Source organism: Triticum dicoccoides, chromosome 3B (genome assembly GCF_002162155.2).
Source record: "Triticum dicoccoides isolate Atlit2015 ecotype Zavitan chromosome 3B, WEW_v2.0, whole genome shotgun sequence".
Classification (NCBI taxonomy): Eukaryota; Viridiplantae; Streptophyta; class Magnoliopsida; order Poales; family Poaceae; genus Triticum; species Triticum dicoccoides.
This window is the reverse complement of record NC_041385.1, coordinates 453537055-453558541: the sequence shown is the minus strand read 5'-3', so window position 1 is coordinate 453558541 and position 21487 is coordinate 453537055. Positions and strand designations below refer to the sequence as shown.

At 42.9% G+C, this 21487-nt stretch overlaps 2 protein-coding genes, 1 long non-coding RNA gene and 2 other non-coding genes across 5 annotated transcripts; 3 read left to right on the top strand and 2 right to left on the bottom strand.

Annotated features, from left to right (window-relative positions):
• Window positions 1-4580: 4580 nt before the first annotated feature.
• On the top strand, window positions 4581-8386 carry LOC119276483. The gene is made up of 2 exons (XR_005136634.1): window positions 4581-4843; window positions 8007-8386. It is a non-coding gene; the product is annotated as an uncharacterized LOC119276483 (long non-coding RNA).
• An 837-nt stretch (window positions 8387-9223) lies between these two features.
• On the bottom strand, window positions 9224-9296 carry TRNAR-ACG. Its single transcript has one exon. It is a non-coding gene; the product is annotated as a tRNA-Arg (tRNA).
• Window positions 9297-9508: 212 nt separating this feature from the next.
• Window positions 9509-13379, bottom strand: LOC119276481 (high mobility group B protein 14-like). Its single transcript, XM_037557547.1, has 5 exons — window positions 12972-13379; window positions 11313-11370; window positions 11183-11227; window positions 9778-9858; window positions 9509-9700 (listed from the first exon to the last, which is right to left on the bottom strand). The coding sequence occupies exons 1-5, from the start codon at window positions 13313-13315 to the stop codon at window positions 9668-9670; spliced, it is 561 nt and encodes a 186-aa protein (XP_037413444.1). The 5' UTR covers window positions 13316-13379; the 3' UTR covers window positions 9509-9667.
• Window positions 13380-13481: 102 nt separating this feature from the next.
• LOC119282867 lies at window positions 13482-13632 on the top strand. The gene has a single exon (XR_005138906.1). It is a non-coding gene; the product is annotated as a U4 spliceosomal RNA (small nuclear RNA).
• A 530-nt stretch (window positions 13633-14162) lies between these two features.
• On the top strand, window positions 14163-19507 carry LOC119276480 (lipid phosphate phosphatase 2-like). The gene is made up of 7 exons (XM_037557546.1): window positions 14163-14979; window positions 15069-15156; window positions 15274-15383; window positions 15510-15603; window positions 15774-15962; window positions 16085-16144; window positions 19259-19507. Exons 1-7 carry the CDS (start codon window positions 14740-14742, stop codon window positions 19426-19428), a joined length of 951 nt encoding a protein of 316 aa, XP_037413443.1. The 5' UTR covers window positions 14163-14739; the 3' UTR covers window positions 19429-19507.
• Window positions 19508-21487: the final 1980 nt, after the last annotated feature.

Genomic DNA, 21487 nt, shown 5'->3' with positions numbered 1-21487 from the left:
AACCAGGGCACCCCTGGCCCGGCCGGGCCCGCAACGGGCCCGCTAAGCCCCGCCGGCCATGCTGCAGCAGGATGGCGCCGGCGCCGCCAGCACCACGCCGCTCAGCGCTGTTCCCCCACCTCCCGAAAGTCTCGCCACGGATCCGCCCCGCCGCCGGCCCGCCCATGCCCAGATGGGGCCCGTAGGGCCCAGATCTGGGTCGAGCGCCACCGTCAGAACCCACCGCAGCGCCACCCCGCCGCCAACGACGTTGCCGCCGTCCAGCCGCCCGCCCGCGCCGCGCCAGGGAACCCCGCCACCACCCGGTCCGTCGCCGCCTAGGAGCACCCCCCGGTGCAGCTCCGCCCCGCGCCGGAGAGCCACCGGGAGGGGAAGGTCAGGGGGGCGCCGCCACCAACAACCCTGGGGCCAGGGCGGCCGCGGGCGCCAGTGACGGCGGCAGGAGGAAGGGAAGAGGAGGGGACTGGAGGAGGGAGGCGGCGATGCGCGGCCGGTCGCCCGCGGGGGCGACTCGGTCGCGAGAGCTCGAGGGGGTTTTGAACACCTGATTAATCAGGTGAAATCATGGATCACATTTAGAGACGAGCGCACACGATTCCCCAACATTGCCATGACATGCGCCAGTACAACAGGGGCGGACCCAGAAAAAAACTTGAGAGGGGGCAAGAATGTATGGCGATATACCAACAAAATAAGCACCCATATGAACTACCACATATACCGTTATCATACAATGCAACGTCCTCTGCCTCGTTGTACCCCAACCAATTACCACGTACTGATCATGCTAATCGCCATTAAAATGTGGATTGATCTTCCAAACCATCCTCTGTTGGAAAAGGCAGTGCCTAGGAGGCGCTTAGGCACGCCTAGGCGCTAGGCAATGGCCAAACGCCTCGCATTGGGCATAAATGGAGGTCTAGGCAGGGCAAGCAAGGAATTTCCTACCCAAGCAAGAAATCATGCCACATACTGCACTGATATGCCAAACTGGTTATATTCCAATGAAAGTAGACGGCAATTAACTTATTTATACTCCCTAAACTAATATCAACACCCATATAATAATCACAAATACACTAAAAGTAAAAACTATATTACCGCCTAGGCCGTGCCTAGGGCGCTTAGGCACCGCCTAGGCACTAGGCGAAGGCCAACCGCCTCGCTTACGCCTACCGCTTTTTCCAACCTTGAAACCATCATTGGTTTAGACGTTATAGGATGAGGCTCGCGAGTGGCCACCCCCTACATCAAGTATTTTCTTCTTATATCATCATGCTGATCGGGATTATAATATGCAATCCTTTTCCTTTTAAACGGAACTCTAGAAAGATTGTTTTTTTAGAGAAAAGGCATACCCAAATTTATAAATAAGGCAACTCTAGAAAGATCGTTCAAATCAACTAATCCATGTATCTTGGTAGTTGTTAGTTTTTGAAAGAAAGAAAAAAACCCACTATGGCTGTGCCAAAAAGTGAAATGTTAAATGAATTCCTAAAATTACCACACATCATACATGAAATTGAATCGTCTTAGAGACTAGGAAATATTAATAGATCATCCCAATTGAATTGCAGTTGCTCTGGCCGGACTAGCCTATTTTACTCGTCACTAAAATGTTGTTTATACAAAAAAATTATGTTTCAAGAAGAATGTTCCAACTGGCTATTCACCCCAATCAGTAAATTATACATATGAATTGGTGAGGCTAACATGATTTCTAGGATAGATATCGCCCAAACAAAAAAAATGAAAAGAGAAGAACCTACATGACGTATACGGCTTAACTTGATGTCAATTAAAATTAGGGAATTGCATATTCAGGATTTAGAGATGGAAGATGTGCTGCGGCGCCTTCATGCAAGACCAGGAAGGATGAAGGACGGCAAGTCGGCAATTATCAGCGGCAAGCTGACGACCGCGTGAGCGGCGAGGTGGGCAGCAGCCAGCGCTTCCGACCCCTGCGTGGCGACAGCGTGCGTGTGTATACAATTTAGGGATGCCATGAGTCAAATAGGTCAATGAAAATCTGCGATCGAGAAGGCAATGTGTGAAACGTGCACAAGCTGTGGGCTGTAGCAATTCTTACTCTTTGGTGGGCTGATTCCTCAGAGTTTAGTTAGATTCCATGGGCTCCTAAAAATACACGAGAAAATGGGCTGAGTGGGGCAGGGTACTGTCCCAAGTGGGGGCAGACAAGTATACGCACGATCAAGTATACGTGGATGAGAAAATCGAGTGGGGGCAGGTGCCCCCACAACCTCTAACGTGCGTCCGCCCCTGCAGTACAATGTTCGCCAAACTGAATTTGGGGATCTTATTTTCAGCCCTCTACTTTGGCCATCAAGTCCCAATTTCATGTTTGTATTCTAAAATGGTTTATTTTCATCTGCATTCCCAAAACCGTCAAATTATCAATACCAGGATAAGTGGAAGCCAAGTACTAGCCACATTTTATTTTATTTTGGAAACTAGGCAAAAGATTTGTCATTTTCATTGCTTTTTTATTGAGGGGGATTTGCCATTTTCATTGAATAAAGAGTTTTAGAGGTTCAGACCAGATTTCAAAAGGACAAAGGCCACATACAATACATCACTCTCACGGCATCATGTTACATAAATGTTTAGCACCGAGAAGGCACCACAACGTCGCTTCTTCTTTGATTCTCGCGACGAAAACACCAACATGCACCATAATGTTATGGAATACCCTAGCATTCCCCTCTTTCCAGATTTCTCATGAGATGATTAGCATAAGAGAGGTTAGCGGCCTTCGCGATTGCGTCATCCTAGATGCGATAGTGCTCCACCAAATCTTCACATAGTCGACGATGGCTCAATCGTGAGGATGGACATCATGGAGACCTAGCCACGCTTTGATCATGCCCCAAACTCTAATCACGTAGCGACATTTAAAAAGAAGATGAGTCGTCGATTCCTGAACTTGCTTGCAAAGGGGGCAGATGTTGCAATTAGGCCATCCCTTTTTTTTGTAACCGATGAGCGTCAAAATCCTATTATTGATGACGAGCCAAGCGAAGAACTTGCACTTAGGGGAGTCCAGATCCTCTAAACATTCCTACTCATATCCGAGTCGACTAAACAAATAAATTGCACATTGTAGTCCGTAGAGCAGTGGTCGTCTTTGGTGAGCTTCCAAGAGATAGTATCGGTCATGTCGGGTTTGAGGTGCAGTGAGGGAGCTTCTCCCGGAAAGTAACACATTAGTTAAGATGGTCAATCGTGATGCTCTCAGTGGTCTTCACCTGGGGGACCCAAAAATTGTTGAGAAGTGCTTTCTGAACCGAACAATTCTTCCTTTTGGATAGATCATAAACTTTTTGGACCGATGTCCTTCGGCCACAACCATTGAACCAAGCCGATTCCTAGAAAGTGAAGAGAAGACCATCGCCCACCACAACCCTTGTGGCCGCCGCAAAGATGTCTCGGTCGTGTAGGTCGCAAGGGTTTCCCAAACCAACCCAAGGTTTGACAAGGGTGACACTCTCCCCAAAGCCAATGAATGTGAAGGGCAGAAGCGGACTATTTCAGATTGAGGACAACAAGGTCACTGTGAAGTTTTGATTTGCACACTTGATCACAATTAACCTTGCATTTTCCTTCACTGACCTTGTCACATCTAGCCCACCGAGAAGCCCGTCGAAGTGCGTCGATCTTATTCATAACCTCAACGAAAGGTTAAGCGTCATCATATAATAAATGGCAACGACATAAATAAAACATTGTATTTGATGTCTCGGTTGTGCACGCCGCAAGGGTTCCCAAGCCAACCCTAGGTTTGACATTGGTGAGCCGCTCTCCCCAAAGCCAACAAATGCGAAGGGCAGAAGAGAACTATTTCAGATCGAGGACAACAAGGCCACCGTGAAGTTCTGATTTGCACACTTGATCCCAATTAACCTTGCATTTTCCTTTAGTGACCTTTTCATATCCATCTCACCGAAAAGCCCGTCGAAAGAGCGTTGATCTTATTTATAACCTCAACCCGAAGGTTAAGCGCCATCATATAGTAGATGGCAATGTCATAAATAAAACTTTGCATTTGATAGTATTTGATTTTTTTTAAGAACAAAACTGCACCCAGAATACAAAATTTGAACGAACAAAACTGTATTAAAAATGAAAAACGACTCAAGGCCACCGTGGAGTTTTGATTTGCACACTTTATCCCAATTAACCTTGCGTTTTCCTTCAGTGACCTTTTTACATCCAGCTCACCGAAAAGGCCATTGAAAGAGTGACGATCTTATTTATAACCTTAACCCGAAGGTTAAGCGCCATCATATAGTAGATGGCAATGTCATAAATAAAACTTTGTATTTGATAGTATTTGAATTTTTTTATGAATGAAACTGCACCCAAAATACAAAAATAGAACGAACAAAACTGTATAAAAAAAGAAACAGTTTTACTAATTTTCAGACGTCTGTTTTTAATTTGGCTTTAGGCCGTTTTTGTGGCCGTCGGATGCACACGAATCTTGGCGCTGCTCGGTCAGTCAGTCAGTCTTATGTGGCGCGTACCGGGCCTTTTCAGTTCTTGTTTGGGCTAATATGGACTGGGCACGGGGCCGTCTGTACCCGGATCCGCTTTCTGGCCGTCGGCGAACAGCGGCGAGGGGCTGGCAGGAGGCTGGCGAGAGGTCATGGAGAGCGGGAAGGTGCCGGCGAGCAGCCCTAGGAAGAGGGAGTCTAGATGCCGCGGAGTAGCAGGAGGAAGGAGAGGGAGAGTGGTACCGAGAGGAGGCTGATGGCGTTTTCCCGTCAATCCCGGCGTTCGCCGGTGAGGTCGGAATCAGTCGTCGGCGCCGGTCGGGTGGGAGGTACGGATTGTTTTTTTCCCCACTCCGCACCTCTCATGTGAGTAATTTCTCTGTCAGTTTTTGTGCTCATTTCCGTGTATCTGTTAGTGGCGCTCCCTCGGATCCTTTTTGGTTGTGTGGGATTAATCGTCCTTGCACTAATTTCATGAGATATCTCAGCATCGTCTCGATTTTTAGATCATTGGATCCATGGAGCTCGATTTTCCGCCCACGAATTTCTGGGGCTGTGCGTTCAGCTATGTTTCCCCCTTTTTCAGATTATGTGTTATGTAGGGGGTACTCGTTTATCAGTAATTTGTGTGTACTGGCGATCCATATTTTCGAAGGGAATCTAGTGCATTTTTTCTGTAGGTGTGTAAGTGTTAGATTCACTTCGTAGGGGGTCAGGATTTGGTGTTTATGTGCGGCCGACCAAGCAATTTCATGCCATAGCACAGGAATGCAGAATGTGTTAATTCTACTTTTGTGGGTCAGGATTAGTGTTCTGATTCATGAGTTGCTCATGAAGCAGAAGCACTCAAATTTGCGGTCACCGGTCAGCCCACTGTGCTATGGCCCCGGATGTTAATTCCAAGCCATTCGGATGCAATAACATGCCTAGTCTTGAGTTTGTGGATGTGTAGGCTGATGATTAGTTGATGGCATCTGGGAGCAAAAATGTGAGGTGCTTTGTTGGAGTAACAACAGCATCGAGGGGGATATTCCTGTTGCTTGTGGTCTCATTGATTTCCTGCTTTTTTTTGGTCAAGCAGAGTTAATCCTACATCTGTTAGTTGGCAAGGAGGCACTAGTTAGTGGGTTTTGTAAAAAAAAATCCCGTGGATTGGTGTCTGTTTTTTTAAGGAATCTGGGCAATATCTTCTACAAGAGTGCTTTTCTAACTCTTTTTTTCTGGTGCTTTAAGTTAATTTTAAGAGAACATATTCTCTAGACTGGCATGTTTGTTGATGTGTTGTGATCATCTTTTCGTCTCCTATGTCCACTAGCTAGTGTTTTTCTGCGGCTGGGCTAGCAATTTCATGCCATAGTATAGGACAGCATTGCTAGCAAATGCGGTGAATCTGTGTGTTCCGTGCCCTTTTTATGAAAGTCATTTTTGCTGATTTGCCAAATTTCTGTATCTGTTCCAGGATTTTTTGTGGCTGTACGTACTTGATGAATGGCACTTTTAATCTTTTGTAGGTTCAGAGAAGTAATTTTCAACTGATCCATTTCATTTTGTGTTGGGCCTGCCAAACAGTGCTGCTTTAGTGACACAAGACAAGGAGTGTAGAAGGAATTTCATTGTGTCTTGTTTCAGGTTGACTGAGATGGCAAGCATAACTTTCTTTGGAGACACGCTCACATATTTCATTTCCTCTCCCTATTTTTTCATTTCCTCTCATTTCTCTCTCCGACGAACTCTTCCTCTCCTTCTCCAACATCTCCTCCCTTTCTCGGGAGGAAGTAGGGGATTTCCTAGGCGTATGTGGTTCCACAGGTAGTGTATGTGGTTCCTCTTTTTCAGTTAGTCCTCTCGATTCCTTCAGATTCATTTTGTATGTATTTTCCTAAAGTTTTTATGTTTTAGATCTTAGTTCTCTGCTAGATGTATTTGATTTTCGATTTTTAGTTCATTTTCTTAGTATTTTGGCATCAATTTTTCTCATATTTAGGGATTTTCTTCTGTTTATTCTGGTAGATCTACTCACCCTAGTTCAGTTTTCATATATAGTAAATTTCCTCTGTTATTTCTGTTATTAATACCAGTTTTTGTATAGGTGTTTGATTCATCGTTTAGGTTTGTGAAAAAAGAATAACAGTTTAGTCATCTTCTACTGGAGAATATTCAGTCTCTCTTTTATGTTTTCAGTCTGTTTCATTTACTTGGTTCATGGTTCATTCCATCAGTTTCAGAGTTATTTTTGCAAGTAGTTTCAGAGTTATGTGTCATTTCTACAGTCTTCAGTCTTTGTTTTCAGTTCCTAGTCTTCAGAGCTAGTTATAAGTACCCCTCTAAGGATCAATATCTTTCAGTTATTAGTCGTCAATAACCCTAAGGATCGGCACCCATGTATCAGTTATCAATCTTTATTCTTTTTCTGTATTTATTGGTTCAGTACATGTCCATAGTTATTCAGTTTTCAGTCGTGTAGTTATTTTTGTAAGTCTTTTATGTTGTGATTAACTTTGGTCATTGTTTAGATTTTCTTCAGATTATTGTAATATTTTCTTTCATTTTTCATTCAGTCATTAGCTCTTCAGTTCAATTAACAATTTCAGTGAATCTTCAGTTTAGTTCAGTCTACAATTTCAGTCATATTCCGTTAAATTTTTTCAGTCATATTCAGTTTCTCTCTATTCTTCAGTTCTCCAATTAGCTTGCGTTCAGTTATGTGTAGTGTGTGCTTCAATCAGTGAAGAAATTCATCCTCAGTTTTCTGTAGGCGTGTTTCATTTTGTCCTATGTTGTCAGTCTTTCATTCTATCGTTAATCTTTTTTTCATTAGGTTGCCTTCAATTTCAGGTTTCTCTGTTACCCATTGTTATTCAATCTTGTCCTTTTCAGTCAATGTCTTCAGTTAATTCTATCATTAGTCTTTTTTTTTTCAGTGTTTCATTTTGAGTGAATTTTTCTTCCAGTGCAAATTATTTTAGTCTTGTCCTATAATATTTTCAGTCATCTTCGTAGTGGATTGTTCTTCAGTAATCTATTTCTTTCTTCAGTCTTCAGTTCAAGTGTGGCAACCATGCATTAGCTTCTTATTCAGATCACTAGTTATCACTATAGATCAGGGTGTGTGTGGGCAGTCTTCAGTTTTCAGGTTATTAGAACTACTTCTCAGGAGAAGCATTTAGCTCATCACGGTTCAGTTATGACTCTGCGGACCCTGTGTTTTTGCTCACTGTGTCACTTCTGTTTATCTCCTAGATTTTTTTTCAGTGCTTACTTCTTGATAATTATTGTGTGGAGTCGCCAGGTTGGCTGTAGGAGCATCTACTTCTCACAGTTCAGTTTTGGCAGTTTAGTCATTTATCTTTTTTAGTTTCCGTTTAATTAAAGGAATATAGGTACCATATTCGGCTCAAGTTCAGTGTTTTTTTAGTTTTTGGGTTATGATACCATATTCGGTTCAAGTTTAGTGGGAATATGATACATTTCAAGGTAGTTTTCTGTCTCCAGATTGCGGCGGATGGTCTGGCTGGCATACATCTGGAAATAGGGAGGATCACCACTCATGTGTACAAGACTTGCATGGACAGTCGAGTTGAATTTAAAGTGGAGTGGAAGGAGTTTCTGTTTGAGAAGGACCTTAGTGTTGGCGATGGTGTACTAATCACCATCAGGCGAAACACATTTTGAGGAGTTCAAATTGATCATGATCATCAAGAGTTGCTACAGTTTAGTCAGGAGGCTGTGCGCATTCATATTTTTTATTGTTACAGTCGATTGAACAATATGTAATCCAGTGGATGTTTTGTTATTTATTTAGCTTTTAAAGCTACATGAATCAGTATTTCGTCAGTTGAACCTTCTGTTTTTTTTATGAATCAGTATCTCAGATAATTTTTCTTTGTTATTTCGCTTTTTGAAATGGCATGACCCTTTTTTCCCTCCAACTAAAGTAGGGTGATAATCTCATTTTGGCATTGCTGATTTTTTTTCCTTTTTTTAGTATTTCATGTTTTTATCTGGTGGTCAGTTTTGAAGTCATGTTTTCACCTACTGCTTTTTGTAGATGTAGTTTTCAGCCATTTGTCCCTTCAGCTTTTTGTGTCCTCAGTACCTTAGTCAGTCTGCACTTACTGATCTTCTATAGAGCTAATTTCCTCAAGGTCAGTTCATTTTTGGTTTTTTACCTGATGTGGCAATTTATGATATGTCTTCTTTTTTGTATAGGAATGCCAGCAACAACTATGGTATCTCTCTCTTTTCCAAGTGTCTTTTTTTTGCATGAATCATAAGGTAAGATTCCTTTTTCTCTTCTTTTTTTTACTGAATTTGGAACCGTATCTGAGTGGTTCAACCATGGGGAGCTGTCGTGAGCTGATGCCCAGCTGCTTGGTTTGGCGAGCTACACAACTTTCTTGGTGGATTGCGTTTTTGCCTGTTTTTTTTGGGTCCGTGAACTATATCTGCAAACCCGGCCCATTAGAAGGTCGAGAGGGGGGAAGGGGAATTCGACCTGAAAGTGAAACGAAAACAATCGCTTTTCTTTCATTCGAGAGTTGGGCTGAAAAAACAAATGACGCCACATGTCATCAAATGACTGGACTAAAAAACAACCTAAACCACTTTGAAAAACAGACGTATGATAGTTAGACACTCCCAAAAGAAAAACGAAACTGCATCCGAAATACCAAAATGGAACGAACAAAACTGTATTAAAAAAAGAAAAACGACTCCGCTGGGGATCGAACCCAGAATCTCTGGTTTCGTAGACCAGCGCCTTATCCATTGGGCCACGGAGTCGTTATTGACATTTTCACACTCATAGTACCTTTACTTTAGTTGTCAACCAGTAGGATATTGTCATATAAAAAAACAAGTTTACTGTTTAATTAATGTGTACGAGAGCCCGACTTATGATTAAGATTTACAGCTATTGAAATGTCACTCGGAAACAGTAAACGTACTGCCCATAACACACTGGTTCGGCCGTTCCGGTGAATAGCGCCAATATGAGACTGAAGTGAGTCATTGTAACACTGACGTTACATTTCGGTGTATAGAATTCCAGCCATCTATAGATAATAGAATTCATACAATGTTCAGGCATGTAATATACAATTGAATGATTCATCCAGTTAACTTGTGGCATCAACAGAACCCAATGTTCACTTCTACTCTGATTCTTCAGACAATTCACCGTTCATCTACATGAAGTAGGATAAAAAATGATCAGATGAACGAAAAATAGGATAAAATATGCACATACATGTACAACAGACACCTTTTTCTTGTTATATTGAGCCATCGCCTTCTCAAACTCAGCACGCCTCTCGGTAGCTAGATCATAATACTTCACCTTTTCCTGGTGCAATGAACAAGGTGAAAATGTTAACATCAGCAGGATATGAAGCATAATGTATTGTCTAGCAGTTTTGGCAACATATTTTCCTTTTGTAAGCATAAATTTGAATAGATCTTTTACAGTTAGAAGACGGTTTAGGGCATGTACAATGGTTCTATCTTTGCAATGCCACGTAGGATAAATGATGAGGTGGGGGAGAGAGAAATCATAAGAAGGCAAGAGATGATCTCTTAGCACAATATGTCTCACCACGTTTTTAGGAATAACTAGTTATTGAAGATAAGGCTAAGAGATGACCCATTGTAGACATGTTTTTTTGTCATCTCTAAATTACATGCAAGGTTTAAGATAAGACTACCTTATCGACCATTGTACATGCCTTATAATTCTACCAAAATTATGTAATGTGGTCTTACACAAGTCAACGAGAAGACATAACTGCTAAATAATTATGTGTCAAATTACATTTCCTAAATGAGAAATTTCACAATAATATGATCGGTATTAGCAAAGATAGGTCATTACCATCATCAATGTTAAGTGGATTCATATGTGTAGAACTGGCTACAGGTAGGGACTTCAAATTTTTTAAGTGTAGCCAGCTAAATAGAAACGATAAACCTACTAATCAAATTGTAAACCATAGTAAATGTGCAATAGTGTACCATCATCAATAGGAATCTTAGCTTACATCCTACAAAATCAATTTTGAGTATACAGGTCATGAAACTTCCACTCTTAAACCTACAACCATTGTCAGTGCATCCCTTCAGCTGTTTCTCTGGATTGGGAATTTGGGATAAGCAATGAAATTGATCTAGCTACTAGGCACATCGACAAGGTACAAGGGGCAGGCAGAAAAGGACGTTGTGAGTGTACCATAGTGTACCATCATCAATAGGAATCTTAGCTTACATCCTACAAAATCAATTTTGAGTATACAGGTCATGAAACTTCCACTCTTAAACCTACAACCATTGTCAGTGCATCCCTTCAGCTGTTTCTCTGGATTGGGATAAGCAATGAAATTGATCTAGCTACTAGGCACATCGACAAGGTACAAGGGGCAGGCAGAAAAGGACGTTGTGAAATTTCAATCTTGCTGAATAAAATATCAAGGCAAGGTCTTGCATTTCATGATTTGAGAAAGAAGCTTCTATTGATTTCCCATAACAAAACAGAAATAAGTGAATCATCAAAGAAACCAAACTACATTTCCGCTTCATATATTGCTATCAACCATATTATACTACCAGGCAGCAAGATGGTGTGGTGACTAGCTACCTAACAGACATCATCAGGCTATCGGAGGGAAAATACCAACCTCAAATGCCATTTTATTCCATTTCTCGCCGCATGCCTTCCCTACCTGCAGTGAAAGGTATATTACATTACACGACTAAGAAGGCCAACTTGAAGCTTCAAATTTAAATGATGGAAACATGGAAACTTACATCCTGCATTGCTTTTACACTTGGATTTTCTACCTGAAACGTTTTCCGGAAATCCTCCCTTCAAGAGAATATAACAGCTTCAGTAAAATTGGTTCAGTGCAAGAGATGAAACATCTTAACCAGGGCAGTGAAATGATCATATAAATGTAGAGAACATTAAGGCCCCATTTGGAACACAGTATTCTTTCTTGATCCCCACGGAAATGAACTGGGTTCTTGTGAAGAAAAACCTACGTTTGCCTACAGATATTTCTAATTAGACGATTAATTAAACAATTATAATACAAAAACGTGGAACATAAGGAGTGCTATGAAATCAGACATGTAGTGAGGCATGCAATCTGTGATCGCACCAAGACCGAGATAGGTGTTTGGCAACACAAATCGCATCAACTATTCAAATGTTGCTGGATACCACAGCATGTTTGCATTATTTATTGAACGCTGCTATGAGTACGTCACATCCATGTACGATTTATGTCCGATGCACTCCAGCCACCGTCCGACGCAGTCTTCCAGCATTGTTAAACCAATTGATCTCCGTGTCGGATGCAAATGTATATTCAAGATCGTATTTACAGCAGTTTTGTTATTTATTTGATCATTTTAGCCTGGTGCCCTGGTTAACAGTTTACGATGGACAGAGGAATATTGTTTATCCCCGCAATCATTATGTTCATGATAGATCAATGTTCAACACCAGGACAGCAGGAAGGAAGTTTGGTATTTGTGTTACACCTAAAGCCATGTGAAGAACCCAAAGGAAAATCAATCAGTATATTGAACAATGATGACTGGATGAAGCAGAAAACATTTATATGGTGCAGCGACAATGTCCTATACTCCTATTGCAGTTAATCTTTTCTTGCGAGGATCAGCTATTCTTTAGTTGCGAGGAGCAGTTATTCTTTGTCAGTACTTGAAGCATTTTGGAACATCAACATTCGGATAAGTCAACAGCACATAGTACATTTTTGTTTATACATTAGTGATTAACCATTTCCGGTGCTACTCTGAACCGAGCACGATAAGCCAATAACTTCAGCGAGTCCATTATGCCAATCAGATAAGAAATAAAGGTGCTGCATATCGCGCATTGTGTAGTATGAACACTTTGTTAATGACATAGCAGAATCCGATGGTCTCTCAGTTGTGAACTTGGGATCGAAAAATAAACTGCCTCTAGCCTATGAAAAGGGATGGTTCAGGCCACGGTTATCACTTATCACTTACTTGGAGGCTTGGAGCAAGATACGAAAACAAAAGCAAACAGTTCCCATTGACAGTAAACATAGGTTTAAACATGGCTGCACAACTATTTTGTAGAAGGAAAAGGAGAACACAGGTTGCACAGGCTACAACAGCGCGCGGAGCCATCGACTAGAGAGCAAGCAAATGTACCCCCGAGAGGCCGAGACTGAGATAAACATCTTGAGAAGACCACCATATTGCCAGGGCAGCACTAAGGCGCGCATCGATTCGAAGTTTCGCAACAGAACTCCGGGCAATCCCTAAAGCTGAAATATCCTAACTAGTGCGAGCGAGCAAACCAGCCGAGAAGCCGGAGAAACCCCTAATACCGCATCCCAATTGCTTCTCAACAGAGCAGTCGCCAGTTAGTGGAGAAGAGATCAACTACAGAAGAATAATTGGACATACATGAAATAGAAGAAGGCGGTGGGGGGCTTCTTGGGGCGTCGGAGGTCGCCGAGGGCCCCCTTCTTCCGCGTCTCCGGCCTCGGCTTCGGCTTCGGCTTCGGCCTCGGCCTCGCGCGGGGGCTCTCCACGGGGGGCAGCCGCACCGTATTGAGTGGCTTCGGGGTGGTCTGCGACCTCGTCTTCATCCCGCACTTTTCTCGGGCTCGCCGAGCGTACAGAGGCGTAGGTCGGCTTGCGGGAGGAGGAAGAAGAAAGAAGCAGAGAAGCGCAGCGCAGAGGAGGAGACTCCGGATCACCTGCCTTCTGGCTGGGCTCCCCGGTTTGCATGGGCCAGGGGAAGGCATGGCCCAACAAGGATTGCTGGCCCGCCCGCTCCTCCTAATTAATTGAGTCGGTCTGTTTTGCTCCGTGCAGGGGGGTTGTGTTAGTTTTGTATCACATCGGTTGCGGGGGAAAGAGCGCGAGGGGTGGCCGGGTATAAGATGGGGCGATGGGCGGACGGGAGAAGACATCTTTGCGCTTGGGGCAATGACGCAGCTAGTGAGGTTATACCGAGGCGCGTCAATTGCTGGTTGAAAACTATTTCCAAACCCCCTTTTTGGCCCTCCGGGGCCATCGAGAATTTCTGAAAGGGCTCCTTTCCTTCGGGGAGGGTAAAGCCCACAAATCTGACATTCAAAGTGTTTCTTCAGTTTTTGGTTCCATTGGCCTATCCTACAAGGTTTTCCTGGAAAATGGTCTAAAGGTACTGCTTCTCAAACTGGAATTAGTGCTAGTTGTTTCTCAGATACTCCCTCCGTCTCAGTCCTATGCATATATCTAGGTTGTCAATTTTATCACTCTAATATAAACTATATAGCACAAAAATTATACTTTTTGAAAGTAGAACATCTCAAGTTTATATTGATATATTTTTTGTAATATATGACTTGTGTTAGGTTGGTCAAATTGACGACCTAAGGGTATGCGCACACCCTATGTTAGGTTGGTTAAATTGACGACCTAAGGGTATGCGCACGCCCTATAAACTGAGAGAAAGGGAGTACCTAAAATGGTTGCTTCTCAAACTGGATACTGTCATACATACTGAAGATGGTTGCTTCTCAAACTGGATACCGTCATACTGAAGATGATTACTTCTCAGATCCGCGGGTACTACCGAAGATGAGTTTAGTATTTTCTCAGGTCCGCTGGCAGTGATGTGTAGAATTGGCACTAATTGTTATTTCAGTTTTCGTTTCTAAATCGCTGGTTCTTCTCAAGCTGGAATTGGTACACTAGTAGTAGTTTCTCAGATCCGCGGGTACAGGTCAGCTAGTACTTACTGGTGATAAAATTTTCAAGGACCTGAGAGCACGATTTGATTCTGCCATTGCCATTGCATAGAAATGCAAGCAAGCAGTACATATATAACTGGTAGTGGACCTAGTGGGTACCGCGTAGAACGCGGTTTGCAGTCGCTGTCCAAACGCGGTGCAGCAAGTCAGTCAACTCCGTGCAGATTCCCAGTCAGTCATTTAAATCTTGTGGTCTACAAAAATATAAGGACATAAGTACATAGCCGAGTTCGAAATTTTCCTCGCAACTGCCAGTCGTCTTCAAGTCCTCCATTCTGTGTGCTATAAACAAGGGCCGCCCCACAACGGAATAAAAGAAAACGGAAGAGTCCGGAGTCGAGAGCAAATACGCTAACATCACTGTCTCTACTCCTGCATTCACTAGAACGGATAAGTAGTGTTAGATCGACAGAGACAGAGGAGAGGCTGAGATGCAGGCGCCGGCGTGTACCAATGCTCCGGCGTGCCCGTTCCCCTTCGCCATGATGCAGTCTCATGGTGCCAGGATCGTCAGGTTGCACACCTACGACTGGGTTGCGCTGCTCCTCCTGATCGCCATGGAAGGTGTCCTCAACGCCATAGAGCCGTTCCACCGCTTCGTCGGCGAAGGCATGATCGCGGACCTCAGATACCCCATGAAGAGCAACACCGTCCCGGTCTGGACCGTGCCGGTGCGTGCGCCTCTCCCACATGTTTACTCTGTCATTTAAATTAGGAAGAATGCATCTCCTGAGCTTGAAACTTATTTTTTTTCACGCAGATCGTTGCTGTCATTGCACCTATGCTCATTTTCATCGCCATCTACATCTGGAGGAGGAATGCGTATGATTTGCACCATGCTACAATTGGTACTTTGTTTATGTAGTTTCCCCCAAGTTGTTAATGAAAATGCAGTGCTCAGAAAAAAACAAGTCTCGATTATATCCTCTTGGTTTCCTTCTGATGCGCCTCAATTGAACAAGCAGGTATTCTGTTTTCTGTGCTGATCACCGGCGTCCTGACGGATGCGATCAAGAACGCCGTGGGCCGTCCGCGACCCAACTTCTTCTGGCGCTGCTTCCCTGATGGAATCGCTGTATGCTGTAACAATAACAATCACTCGGATTTCTCTGAATTTTACAGCTTACTCACAAACTCCAAGTGAGCTTCAGATATCCCTTTGCTTGCAACCCAAACTTAGACTGGCCCCTTTGTTGTCCAGGTGTACGACAACATTACCACAGCAGTCATATGCCACGGCGACGCTAGCGTGATTAAAGAAGGCCACAAGAGCTTCCCAAGTGGCCACTCTTCCTGTATGACTCCATTACGCCACTCACTTCATTAGATTCATCAGATGCACCGTTACTGTCACAAACCGATGCCAGCAACATAACAGTGTGTCAGTATGGTTTTTCTACGTGTGCTGTTCTGTTCTGTGTGCTCGATGGCTACTAATTAATCTTGTGGTCGTGCGGTGGCGCAGGGTCCTTTGCCGGCCTGGGGTTCCTGTCGTGGTACCTCGCCGGGAAGATCACCGTCTTCGACCGACGAGGGCACGTCGCCAAGCTGTGCGTCGTCATCCTGCCTCTCCTGCTCGCCGCCGTCATCGCCATCTCGCGGGTAGATGACTACTGGCACCATTGGCAGGACGTCTTCGCGGGCGGCATCCTTGGTCAGAAGCTCGCGCCTATTCTTTGTTATCTCTGAACTCTTCATTTTTCTTTTCTATTTCTTTTTTTCCGGGAAATCTCCAAACTCTCTTCGCTGCTGACGAGGTTTGTCATGTCCATGAAGGAATGGTGGTTGCGTCTGTTTGCTACCTGCAGTTCTTTCCACCACCCTCTGATGACAAAGGTATACTTCTTCTGGACTCTTGGTGCATCTGGAGTATTTCATATCAGGACTAAGGACTTTCAGTTACATGTCAAGGCCCTCTTTGGTGCATAGAAAAAGTGAAGAATAGAAAAACAATAAGAAGAGAAAAAAAATTCCGTTAACAGTACTATTCATCCATTTAGTTGAGCTTTTTAAAGAGGCTCCACCTTATCTCACCATGGAATCTTGATAATGTTCCAGTTAATTGGTCTGAATAGATGCATTCTGTCCACAAGTGTCATGCTTGATTGCATAGCCATACCAAGTAATTTAACATATGCACGTTTAATAAACGTCTTAAACTAACATCTAAATGACAATGATTATTATGTTGTTTTTTCATACTTTAAAATTGCATATCTATCTTATATTTCTAATCAAATTGCATAGCCATATTTGTAGTGTTGCTCAACGAGTCTTTTGTATACCTATGTTGACACAATATGTTTAACGAATACATTTCTTGCACCTCGGCACAAGTGTGCAATAAACTTGTTTAGCCATAGCCAAAGTTACCTCTTACCTTCTAGTACAAAGTAGTACACCATCCTAGCCACTAGAGGGTTTCAGCCTCCTTTTCAAAGAAGAAGTTCCTAGCCTTAGATCAATATTAATGGACAACCCTTAATAATTTGGGAGCATTGTAAGATTTCTTGTTTAGTTGAAGTACTATACTTTGGCACACCCTCTCTATAAGGGTTTTAAAATCTCTATGTAAGTCTACAGTGCAGATTAAAATGTACAACAACAACAACAACAAAGTATTCCAGCCCAAATAAATTGGGGTAGCTAGAGTTGAAACAATTAAGATCACGAAACCTAGTAATGGTCCTGGCACGTGGATAGCTAACTTCCACGCACCCCTGTCCATGGCTAGTTCTTTGGTGACATTCCGTCTCTTTACGAACTCCTCTCCTGTCAAGTTTGTTCTACCCCGGCCACTCTTGACATTATCAGCACACTTTAATCTTCTACTGCACACGGAGCTTCTGAAGACCTGCATTGTATATGTCCAAATCATCTCAGACGACGGTGTACAAGATGATCTAGTTGAAATAGAGCAGGAGAAGCCATCATGGAGACAATTGAGAGCTTCAAGGAAAGGCAAACATAAAGGGCAGAAGGGAAAATGGATGCGTGTACTTGGGTCTTGAAATCCCGCTGGTGGCAACGCAAATGGACTGGGGCGAGGTCCACAAGTGACTCCCCAATCAGGTTGCCAAGTAGCTGGAGTGACCCTCGTAGACCTCACCACGGTCTGTGATGCCGTCTAATTTGCCCATACCAACTAATCAGGTTGCCAAGTAGTTGTGCCCCTCTGTCCAGAACATCTCCAAAATTGCTGAAACTTGGAGGAGTGGTTATTGGCATGGTCTAATATTTATAGGAAAAGGTTGGACATTTTTCTGGACCAGAAAGATGTCACTCGGAATAAAAGCCAAAATTCAAAGAAGGAAGAGTGAGGTGAAGGTTTGCACTTGAGGAAGTATCTTGATGGATTGATGAAGAAGCAAAACAAATGGAGATGAAGGAGGGGGGCCACGATGACAATACCATACAAAATGCAACACAACAAGGATGCAAAAATGCAACATAACAATATGATCATGATGTATGAATCATGAATATGGCAATGGCACAACAAAATGATCATGGCATCCAACATAGTTTATAATTATGGTTGACAAATCTCATGCATTACATCTGGGTTGTTACAACTAGCTAAAAAAATTGAGCCACAATATAGTCAAGCTGATTATGCCGTTAGATTTGATGTGTTTGTGTGAATTTGAGACACTTTTTTTTGAGGGAAAATTTGCGGCACATCTTTTAAGAATTTAAGACACATCAAAACAGAAGAGTAATACGTGTACCTAGTATGAACAATTAAAGTACAATGAACACCGGGAAAATGCTAGCTACCCTTTAAGACATCGACCCCACAACGGATCCATGCATATAGGAAAGTTATTGCACGATTCTAAAACAAAGGGAAATATTTAACAAAAATGCTTGATAAAAGAAATTACCATCCTCACAACATAAATTGTCATAAAAATGTTCTTTTTGCCATGCTTGAAAATCCGATGTTTGCTGGTTATCAAAGTCCACAACAAATTAGGTGTAGGCAATATGTTGATGAAATTCAATAAAAATGTTTGTTTATGGACAACTACCCATGAGGGAAATAAATTCCAATGATGTTTATTCAAGAAATTGTTTTACAAAAGAATCAAGTAACATCTAAAAATACAAAATAGTGGAGAAATCGCATTACCTTGTCTTGGATGCAACATAAATATGTTGGAGAATCAACCTAATACAAAATGTAGAAGACAAATGCATGGGGGAAAATATCCCATGAAGCCATGGGTTTAAATAAGTCACTTGTTGCACAAGAAACATGTTGATATTCTTATTTAGTTCTTTTCTCCTCCTTAAAACAAAATAAAGTGGCACGTATCAGTAACATGTTGTAGAAAACGTTATGGAGTGAAGTGTAGAAGCCGCTACACCATGCTCGGGTGTAATAAAGCAAACCTCTTGGTTTAGTGAAATGGAGGAAATGTCTTTCAGTGTCTGCTTAAATGAAAAATACACTAATTTTACAATTTATTGGATTACCTATGAAGTACGAGATGAAGGTCTTTAGTGGGACGATAACATCCTAATTATATACTTTTCATGTGATTTGACTTTAATTTGGTTGTCTTTATTACTATTCATATACTTTTCTTCCTACTCTTGAACATCCATGCTCACAAGATTGTGTTTTTAACTCCTCTGCTTTACACATGGATTCATATTCTATTTATGTGTCTTTCGTATGCCTATCTTTCCATAATCTTGTGACTAAAAAGGCCCTAAATGTTGTATAATCGTATTTCACAAATACCAAATCTTAGATCTTGAAGGAAAATAAGTTGACTAGAACCATATGTTTGGCTATATTCCGGAAACAGACTACACCAATTTATTTTAATTTTGCAATTATGAAACTGCACTTTCCGTTGCTTTGTCTGTCGATACAAGCTAATGTGTGCTTGCTGAATTTGATGTAACAAACAACCATAATCCACCCAATGGCCACAGGTTTCTGGCCTCATGCCCACTTCAGAGACATAAGCGAGAGGGAAGAGGAGAGCCAGAGGCGGCGCGCTACTGAAATGAGCAACAGTGGCTCAACCGCAATTGTCCCTCGGCAAGGTGAGACGGGGGCAAACACGAGCCGAACGTTGGACGCGATGGAGTCCGGTACGTAGGACAGGGCGATGGCCCCATGTAACATGCATGTATGATAGCAAAAAAAAAGTAACATGCATGTATTGTGGCCTGTGGATAGATCCATTGTCACCTACCCTAAGCCTTGGAGATCTCAGCTTCCGAATTCAAAAATGTAGGGTTGGAAGTGTCACTGAATATCTCTGTATATATAGTACTACTTTCTTATAGTCCGGTGCGTAGGACAAGGCAATGGCCCTGTGTAACATGTACTGCAGATCGATCACTTGGCATCTAAAAGCCATGGAGATCCAGCTTCCAAAGTTCCAATGTGTAGGGTTAGAAATGTCACTGAATCTGTATGTATATACACATGTAATGTGGATCTATTCTGTTGGACTCTAAGCCTTGGAGAATGGAGATCCAGCCTCCAACTTGTAATGTAGGGTTAGCGATTTCATGTATCTCTCTCTATATATATACTGAATGCTCCCCATGTGTATAGCTCGTAGTGCTTTCTACAATTGCTATCAATCTCCCAGTCCTCCTCTGCGTATTTTTTCTGAAGTATAAACCCACCTGGGAGCATTCTGATTAGTTAATTTGGCACCCTCGGTTGTGTTTGCTTTCCTTAATTTGGTACTCTCAACAAGTTATAGAGGGAGGGGGGCATATACTATATATTTTAGTAAACCAAGAGTTGGAGTATTTTGGAGACTAAGACTATGGGTGTGTTTGGATGACGCCCGTACTAGCCACGCCAAAATTGGTGACGCCAAATTATTGGCGAACAAATTTGTCGCCGCTGGCGAGCCAGCACGTGAGTAAAAATAGTACATAAGTAGACGGGAAGTTGGCACATAATCGGGGCAAAGCCAAAAAATTGGTTACAATCCAAAAAGAGGCCTACACAGCTGGTCAGCGCCAATATATTGGCAAGGCAGCTTACGGCTGCAATCCAAACAGCATCTATATATAGCAAACAAGGGCGCTAATATACTCATTTAGTTCAACATATTGCAGAGAATAGGGATTACTCTAGGGGCGGAATCCCAGCCTGGATGTCACGCCCAATATGCGACCCTATCCAAGAGGAACTCGAAGGTCCCATCCAGGATAGACCCGCATATTGAAACACTTTTGCAAGGTGGATATCATTGCATCAACATTACATAATAGATAGGGATACATACATAAGGCATACAATGCCACACGAATACAACAATATATCATACATGAGAACAATATCCGACTACGGATGAACCACAAACAGAAGCTCAAACGACATCCACCCTGCTATCCCAGGCTGCCGACCTGGAACCTATCCCCTGATCGAAGAAGAAGTAGAAGAAGAACTCCAAAACAAGCAAACATCGCTCTCGCGTCATGATCATCGCATAACCTGTACCTGCAACTGTTGTTGTAGTAATCTGTGAGCCACGAGGACTCAGCAATCCCATTACCATGGGTATCAAGACTAGCAAAGCTTAATGGGAAAGGAAGGGGGTAAAGTGGTGAGGTTGCAGCAGCGACTAAGCATATATGGTGGCTAACATACGCAAATAAGAGCGAGAAGAGGGCAAGCGGAACAGTCGTGAAGCTAGCAATGATCAAGAAGTGATCCTGAACTCCTACTTACGTCAAACATAACCCAAAACCGTGTTCACTTTCCGGACTCCGACGAAAAGAGACCATCACGGCTACACACGCGGTTGATGCGTTTTAATTCGGATATGGTGTCAAGTTATCTACAACCGGACATTAACAAATTCTCATCTGCCACATAACCGCGGGCACGGCTTTCGAAAGTTTATACTCTGCAGGGGTGTCCCAACTTAGCCCATGATAAGCTCTCGCAATCAACGAAGGATATTCCTTCTCCCAGGAAGACCCGATCAGACTCGGAATCCCGGTTTACAAGACATTTCGATGATGGTAAAACAAGACCAGCAAAGCCGTCTGAATGTGCCGACAAATCCTGATAGGAGCTGCACATATCTCGTTCTCAGGGCACACCGGGTTGTCCAAACTTCCGGTAGGCCAGCCCAGAGTTGCCCCTGGTGACCACAGACGGCTGACAGGTTGGACCAACACTCACGA

Coding starts and splice junctions, on each gene's coding strand:
- LOC119276481 (XM_037557547.1), bottom strand. CDS start 13,315: ATGCCTTCCCCTGGCCCATGCAAACCGGGGAGCCCAGCCAGAAGGCAG. Junction 9,859..11,182: donor GGAATAAAATGGCATTTGAG/GTTGGTATTTTC, acceptor TCATTGCACCAG/GAAAAGGTGAAGTATTATGA. Junction 9,701..9,777: donor CTCAATATAACAAGAAAAAG/GTGTCTGTTGTA, acceptor TACTTCATGTAG/ATGAACGGTGAATTGTCTGA.
- LOC119276480 (XM_037557546.1), top strand. CDS start 14,740: ATGCAGGCGCCGGCGTGTACCAATGCTCCGGCGTGCCCGTTCCCCTTC. Junction 15,604..15,773: donor CCCAAGTGGCCACTCTTCCT/GTATGACTCCAT, acceptor GCGGTGGCGCAG/GGTCCTTTGCCGGCCTGGGG. Junction 15,963..16,084: donor CTTCGCGGGCGGCATCCTTG/GTCAGAAGCTCG, acceptor ATGTCCATGAAG/GAATGGTGGTTGCGTCTGTT.